This window comes from Narcine bancroftii, chromosome 11 (genome assembly GCF_036971445.1).
Source record: "Narcine bancroftii isolate sNarBan1 chromosome 11, sNarBan1.hap1, whole genome shotgun sequence".
Classification (NCBI taxonomy): domain Eukaryota; kingdom Metazoa; phylum Chordata; class Chondrichthyes; order Torpediniformes; family Narcinidae; genus Narcine; species Narcine bancroftii.
In genome coordinates this window covers 54,827,360-54,835,641 of record NC_091479.1, presented here as the reverse complement: position 1 = coordinate 54,835,641, position 8,282 = coordinate 54,827,360, and the positions used below count along the sequence as shown (strand labels likewise).

At 43.8% G+C, this 8,282-nt stretch overlaps 1 protein-coding gene across 2 annotated transcripts in view; it reads right to left on the bottom strand.

The window, feature by feature from the left end:
• Window positions 1–718: 718 nt before the first annotated feature.
• The window catches only part of LOC138745445 (uncharacterized), a 30,037-nt gene continuing 22,473 nt past the window's right edge, over window positions 719–8,282 (bottom strand). Inside the window, exons 4-5 of one of the 2 annotated variants that reach the window (XR_011346267.1) lie at window positions 2,938–2,999; window positions 719–816 (exon numbers count right to left, since the gene is read on the bottom strand). Coding sequence is in view for 1 of the 2 variants with exons in the window: in XM_069902505.1 (XP_069758606.1) it covers window positions 3,406–4,353 (948 nt within the window). In the remaining variant the exon portion in view is untranslated. Of the gene's footprint in view, window positions 817–2,937; window positions 4,607–8,282 lie in introns of those variants that run through there. The other variant, XM_069902505.1, reaches the window with a different exon arrangement.

Below are 8,282 nucleotides of genomic sequence, written 5' to 3'. Positions count from 1 at the left end.
CCCTAGGGCCACCGATCTCCGAAGGCTGTCTGGAGCCTGATATTAAAGTGTCAAGCAGCTCACGTTGTTGGTAACTGGTGCTCCACTTCACAGGGTGATGAAAAGAGACCAAGCTGGGGGGGGATTGTTTCTTGTGATTTAACTGTGTGTTGCAGCTTGTCTGCTAACATTAGCATGGGTATCATTGAACTTGTGAGTTGCAGCCTGTCTGTGTACATTAGCATATGTATTAACTCTCTCTCTCTGCTACATGTACAATCCTGACTACCATTCTGTCTGTCTTTGTCCCACCATGTCCTTTGTGCTATCGCCTCAAAACTTCTGTCTTTAATACCTGTGTAGGCTAAGAAACAAATTAGATGTACTCCACTAAAGCTGTTCAGTTCCCCTGGTCCGTATTGGAATCCCTTGTTAACCCATATCCCACTATGACTATACATTAAATCTATGCCCTGTCTACATTCTAAAGGAGCACAATTGTAACCTCTGCTGCCCCTATTCCAGGAGGACTTAAAACATAGCGAGTAATGAAGTGACATAAACAGTTAACAAACAATACCCCAATAAATGAATAAACAGTTAAAAAAATAAACAGTTAAAAATACAACAATAAATGTATAAACAGTTAAAAAATACAACAATAAATGTAACATTACGGCACGTTGTCACGGCGCAGTGTAAGTTTCAGGTCTGAAGGATGAGGAACTGCACACCAGGTTGAGGGTTGAATCTGTGTGTCGTGATGTTGTGGTTCAGAAGCTGGTTTAATTCTTTGAATGTGGGTCCAGCCTTTCTCTCTTGTTCTTACTGCGGTGTCTGTAATTAAAAGTACACAGCAGGGACCATCCCAGGCAGGTTTTAGTTGATCCTCTTGCCATGCTTTTACATATATCCAATCACTAGATTTTAATAAAATGAATAACAATCTGACTTTCCTTTGTGTTAGTGTAAAAATTGTAAAATGAAACACAAACCATATTTGCATGGGTTTTGAATATGTTAGACCTTATTAAAATGCAGTTGGAGCTGCTTGTCTGTATGGGGCACAACCCTCCAATTTGTTAGAGTACATAACAGACATTGTAGCACAAGAGCCTCTGCAAGAGAACTTGAAACATATTCAACCTTTAGTTCTGCCTTAAGTAAAATGCCTTGTGCCACAGCTCACAACCATATTCCATATAATAACCATATAGCAATAACAGTACGGAAACAGGCCATATTGGCCCTTCTAGTCCGCACCGATTTACATGAAACTCCAACTAGTTCCACCTACCTACTCCCTGACCATAACCCTCCAACCCCCTCACATCCATCTACTCATCACTGCCACTGTAATATAGTTGAACTAACCGCTGCACTACCCAAAGTGAGACAAGAGCCCATGCATTTTCTGACTAAAGGTCACAAGTGCAGCCAACAGATTACTTCAAGGCACTTTCAGCCTTGCTCCTCTGTGCAGCCATGTAATCTTTGAGAAGAGGCAAACATAACCAAGGGCATTAAAAGGGTAAAAATCTGGCAATTTTCTCTCCACAGAGAGCATTGGGGAGCCTGGAACCGATTGTTGATTTTGTAAAATGAAGTTGAACAGGCTTGTACACATTTTCAGACTGCTTGTGCAGTGAGTGCCATACACCATGGTCTCCTGATTCATTGGTGAGGAGGTGATCAGTAAGATGCAGCAGTGGAAGCGCTTGCTCAAAGGCTGGAGGAAAATTAGACTTAGACCTGGATTTGTCAGAATGATAAGAGTTTATCTAAAGCTGGCTTTAGATAGAAGAACATCACAGGTGCTCCTCAATTTACGATAGGGTTGCGTTCCAGCAGACCCAGCTTAAGTTGAAAAAAAATCTTAATTGGAGAGGTACCTTGTCTAACATTAACAGCACTGTATCAGTCCTCATACTGATCTCACTACCCTGCTCTCTCCCAACAGTCCTTGTAAGCTTTCCGAAAATGTGATTAACCAACGAGGCTACAAAAAATTCACCTTAGAGAAATTATCAAAATTTATTGGAAAAATCAATGATGCTTGTGATGACCTTTAACACATTATATGAAAGTAAATGACAGTCATGCTATTGTGTCATCGTAAAATCATAAGTAGGGGAGCACCTGTATTACCTTTCATATTTTTCCAATGTAGATTGCACACACAATCATTTAAGTACCGGCTAGTTTCTATAATATTGCACTTAAAGTTTAGCTGCATGAATCCTGGAGCTTGTGGAGTCATTAGTGAATCAAGAAATATTGGTGCCATGGCAATTTCTCTGTACCATGCCAATTTCCCAGTCCTGAAGCCGGGATGTAGTGAATAGTATCAGGTACAAGATCTGTGAGTAATTAATGCTATTATTCCTATGCGCCCAATTGTTCTGAACGATGCCACCAATTTAAATCATATTCCACCTATTGCAGTACTCACACACCACCATAGACCAGTTCGCAGGTTTATTTCTCCATTAAGCTGAATCCAGTCGCGCAGGGTTTACCTCCGTGATTATTTACAATGTAACTTCCACACTACCGGATTTAAATATAAACCTGATGAATGGGGAAAGTTATCATGAATTAAATAACAGCGGCAATACAGAGAAATTGTGCCGAGGCATTAATTTCACTCCGGAGGAAAATGCACCAGAGAAATGAATGATTAAACTTATAGGAATCCCCATAGGAATCCCCAGAGGTGGGTGATCTTTAAACTCACGGACCTTGACTGCTGAATGTGTAGAACAAATGTACTAAATCTATTGATAGGGCTCCATTCCTCTAACTGCAAGACAGGTGCCTGGAGCCTCAATTTCAAGTGCCACAGTGCACTTAAAGGGACATGCACACTCCCCCTTCAACTGGCTGATCCAGCCACTTTACACATCAGATCCTTTCTTTATCTCACATACACTTAAAGTTAAGATGTATAGAACTCACCCTATTTGCGCAAACATTTCTCCCTGCAAATGTTATAACATCACTCAGCTCTCAGGTACTCCCTGTGCAAAATCACATTTGAATACAATTTATTTCATGAATTGGAATTAACTGGTAGTTAAATTCGCTAATTCTACAGTATTGAAAAACGATCATTTATGACATTTAATTTTTAGCATGAATTTTAATCAATATTGGTCAGTGACTGAAGTGGGAAGTCGTGATTTATGAAATTATCTCTGGTCTCTACTCTCCCACTCCCGACGCTTCTCCCAACATTGAGGAGCTGGCACACAGTCCCTGCCTTTTTCATGTTACTCATCTACTATTCCTTTAACTGCTTGCATCAAAATGTTAGCCTTTGCTTTCTGCTTATCCTCAGATGTCTGGACAAATGCTTTTTGTGTGATCTGTAGAAGCTGGGTTATTCCCTGCTCATGCCAATTTTCTGTCTTTTGTAATTTTCTCCTAATGTCTGGGGCTGAGTTGGTAACAAAACCTGTTAGTACCAATTGTTCCCCTGCTGGGGATTCTATGTCGAGACCCCCATATAATATATATATTTGGTCCCAAAAATTGGTCTAACTGTTTGGCACATCCCTGGGGATCTTCTATCAGGGAGATTAATTCTTTCTTGAAATTACGTACTTCAGTGCTGGTCAGGGGCACATTTACGAACCCCAGACCTTCTCCCACGGGAACCTCCCGCAGGGGTCGCATCCAGCTAATTTCTGGTTTCTTAGATTTGTGTTCCTGTTCCCTGAGAAGTGAATCGCAGGGTTCTGCCACTTCTTCCTGAGGGATCTCACGCTGTTCTGAATTACAATGTTCTACCTCTACTGTCAACGGAGGTGGTAATCGAGCGCTTTGTGAGCGAGTCACCATACCACTCCGGTTCTCCTCTTTCTTCTCTAGTGGTGGGGGAGGAGGGGGAGGTGCAGAAGGGTAGGTCATAGGAGGGGAAGGAAAGATAGGAGCCGGCATAGGAGGAACATAAGGTGGAGGGAGGGAATGTAACACATCCCAACCCTGTGATTCAGGGACAAAAGGTTCCTCCTCTCTCTTATCACTGAATTCTTTCTCATTCAAAACCAGTTGTTCAATGGGTCCCTTGAGCCAGCAGGCTGCATATTCCCTGCTCTCAACATTGTCTTTCTGGTTTTGATAGAGCCAGATGTTCAAAGCTTGACACATCCATTCATCCTCGGATCCGAACTTTGGCCAGTACACGGAGCTCCCTTTAACCGGGTATTTAACCCATTCAATACAACAATACCTGACCATTGTCAGTTTGTCTTTCCCACGGGTCTTTCCCGTGCCCCACTCAGATAACATCAACCCAAGCGGGCTGTACGTAGCTATCTGGTGTTCACATCCTGAACCAGGACTCTCTTCCTTGCTACTCATTATTCCCATACTTATAAACAAGTAAAATTACTCTTACCGTGTTCCAGTAGCAATGCTCTAGCGCGCTTCCTTCCGTCGTTTGTTCTCAATGCCTCTTCTCGGATATCACTCGCTTCTTCCACTGACCAGCCACCCGTCGCTTGTGAGTCCAGCTGAATCAGCCGGGGTGCACCTACTCTCGTCGTCGGGGTACTCTGTCAGTGGAGGGAGTGTGATCCCGGACGAGCCCCCATTTGTTAGAAATTAAAGTACCTTTAAAGAAATTGCTCGAGACAAAAATTGAGAACAAAGAACATTTATTACAACAACAATGCAAAGTTGGGTGCTTCCCCTTACCCTGGGAATACGCACACATACTGGGGCTCACCCAACTTTTATACAGTCAATTTCAGTATCAGAGTGCCCTCCCCCTTAAATTCTTCTGCCCCCTGGATGGGTTTGGCATAGGTAATCCTTCCTGCCTACGTGCAGTTTCAGTACACTTGGAGGACCAGGGGGTATCCTGTGGGTGCCCCATCATGTCATTGTCCTTATTCACACCTTCCTGATTCTCGGGGCTACAATCTCTTGGTATGCGGAGTTGACTCATTCTATCTAGGGTTCGCAAATTTCATATGTATAAATCTGTGTATGGTTAGCTAATTAGATATGTAGGACTTGGTACTTCTGTCCAGGGCTAGGAGACCTTTATCTGATCCAGACTACCTCAACTTCCTACATTCTATTGTTCCTTACCACTCCTTTTCTTAGTCTTATGGTGGCTCTTGTCACAAAGACTAGAAGATTCTTATGTTAATCGTGCTGACTCTGCTTTCCTGCATCCTAACCCCCAAGCTTATCCTGTTTGTACTGGTTACAGCCATTAACTGATGAATTTTAGTTTCTTCCATGTTCATAATTTTAGATCAATTTTCCCATCTCTCACACTACCCTAACCTAGGGGAAGGAGTGGTAGGGGAATGGGGGTAGGAGAAAGGGGGTAATGGAAGTGGGGTGAGTAAGGGGTAGGCTTGGGGGTGTGGGTATGGGATAGGGGTAAGGGGTATGTTTTGAGGAAGGAGTTAGGTGTAGGGAATAGGGGTAGGGTTTAGGCTTGAGTTGGATGAGAGTAAGGGCAAGGACCGGGATAGAGGTAACATTGTGAGAGATGAGGAAACTTGACATAAAATATGAAAGATGGGGAAACTAGTGCAGACATGTGGAGTGATGGATTAAACCAGTATGAACAGGCTAAGCATGGAAATTAGAATGCAGGAAGCAGAGTCAGCCTCTGTCAGATAAGAATCTTCTAGTCTTTTCGACAGGATCAGTGAGCCCACCGTATGAATAAGATAAGGAGAGGTAAGGAATAATAGAATGTAGGAAGTAGAGGTCGTCTGGATGAGATAAGGGTCTCCTAGCCCTAGACAGAAGTACCAAGTTCTACATATATAATTAGTTAACCTTACATATATTTACAAAGTTATACATATTAAATTAGTCAACCCTAGACAGGATTAGCGAACTCTGCATATGAAGGGACTGTAGCTCCGAGAATCAGGAAGGTGTGAATAAGGACAATAACATGATGAGACACTGACAGGATACTCCAAGTGCACAGAAACAGCACGTAGGCAGGCAGGATTGCCTTATGCCAAACCCATCCAGGGGGCAGAAGAATGTAAGGGGGAGGGTATTCCTATACTGAAATTCACTGTATAAAAGTTGGGTGAGCCCCAGTGTGTGTGTGTATTCCCAGGATAAGGGGAAGCACACAACTTTGCATTGTTGTTATATTAAATGTTCTTTGTTCTCAATTTTTGTCTCGAGCAATTTCTGTTAAGGTACTTCTATTTCTAACAACATCATGGTTAGGGTTAGGAGACATGGGCTAGGATTAGGTCTAGGTTTAGGGTTAGGTTTAGAGTTCAGGGAAGTGGGTTTGTATTAGGTTTAGGGGAAGGGGGTAGGAGTAGGAGGTAGAGGTGGGGTGAGTGTTTGGGGTAGAGGAAGGTGGGTAGTATTAGGGTTGGGGTTAGGGGACGGAGTAGGGGTAGAGATAGAGTTAGGGGATGGGGTAGGGGTAGAGTTAAGGGACGTGGAGTAGTGATAGGGGGTATCGGTAGTGTTAAGGTTAGGGTTTGTTAGGGGTTAGAGTTAGGAGTAGGAGAATGGGAAGAGGGAGAGGAACCGGGAGGTGAGCGGGGGAAGGAAATGGGGAGGGGAATTGGGAGGGGAATGTAATGGAAGATTTAAACCGTGTTTTTTTTTACTTTTGCAACCTTTGCTTCTGCAAGGCTGAGAACCTGCTTGTTTTTTTTAGTATCTGCAGACTTAAGCTAAATTCCACCGAGGGGCCAGAGATGCAGTTATCTGACAAAAGGACATCTGTAGACCAAGAACATTTAATCTTCCTGCTTGTTTTGGTCACAGACTGTCAGAGGCCTAGCCTTGATGCAAAATAACCATTGTATTCAAAGTGATAAGCTGAAAATTATGTTATTTGCTAGAAGCCTAGCATGCTAGCTTGCTCGCTTATCTTTCTTACTGTGCTGGGAATAGGTGCTTGGGTAAGCAGTTTTTGGGTAATATAAGCCATGGTCCCGCTGCTGAAGAGAGAGACTCTCCGAGAGGTGGCAACGTCTTTCAGCAAGAAGAACTTCTAGAGTCCAGCTAACGTCCCGGTCGAGGGAGGTGGAGAAGCTGCTATCGGTTCCTCGACAACCTATGACACGTGTGCAGTCATTGCCTTGCTTTGGCAGTTGGGACCAGTCCAGGCGTTGATAAGTATAATTGGGAAGGGCTTGCATAATTTAGTTTGAAATCAGCTTTTGAATTTGTAATAAACATTTGTTTAAACTGAACTGCTCTCAGTGTGGGTGTCTATTTTCTTATGGTAGCTCAAACACTGTGACCAATCTCAAACGAACAAAGTGAGAGGTACAAGTTTACCCAGGACAGGGAACAGGGTGGAGGAAAGGGGAGGTGAATGGAGGAAGGTATCTCTACCCCCTCCCTTCCCCACCCATTCCCCTACATTATCCCTGCTTCTCCTCTCCTCCTTCTAGCAGAAGTCGGGCCTCATTCCAGCCAGAATCTCCCTGTGGTTTCAGAGCCTCCGTTTCAGAAAGTGCCTTCGATGCTTGCTGCTGGACAGACATCTTGTCTCTTGATTCATTCTGTACCATTATTATTAAATTAAAAAATGGTTGGGTTTTTTAAGCTTGAACTCAAAATGCTGGTCCAGATAGACAACACAGAAACAGGCCCTTCAGCCCCTATCTCCTGCTGGCTGAGCTGTTGTAATCAGTCCATATTCCTCTCCCCCTTTTCATTCTTTGCTCCCAGCCAGCTCATGTTGCCTTGTCAATCTCATGGCCTGTGGGAGGAAGCTGCCTGGCTGTCCCGATTTTATTCCTCCATATCTCCTTCCTGATGGCAGGGGGACAAAGAGGCTCTGTGCTGGATATCTATTTACAAATCCCATCCTTGCAAACAATCAAGGGTCCCTTGCCTTGAGGTTCCACCCATGTTGCCTCTCCCTCAGCACTCTCTCGTCAGAATACTACTGCACCCTCCTTCCCCTCCTCTCCCAGGTCTCAGTAACCCGCTGACAATTCCAGTCAGCTGCCATGTCTATACCCTGCCCCACCTAAACCGATGGATCGATCCGCACCTTCTCCCCTCAAGAGTTCGAGGAATCCATTCTCTCACAATGTCCTGCTATCGAATGCCCTGCATCCTCCTTCCCACTTAGTTCTGACGTCTGTGGTGGGTAAGTTAATGGTAAGTGTTCTGAGGGATGGCATTTACAAATATTTGGAAAAACAGGGATTGATAGGTAGTAGTCAGCATGGTTTTGACAGGGGTAGATCATGCTTAACAAACCTTATAGAGTTTTTCTAGGGGCTTACAAAAAAGGTTGATGAAGGGAAAGCTGTGGATGTTGTCTACTTAGA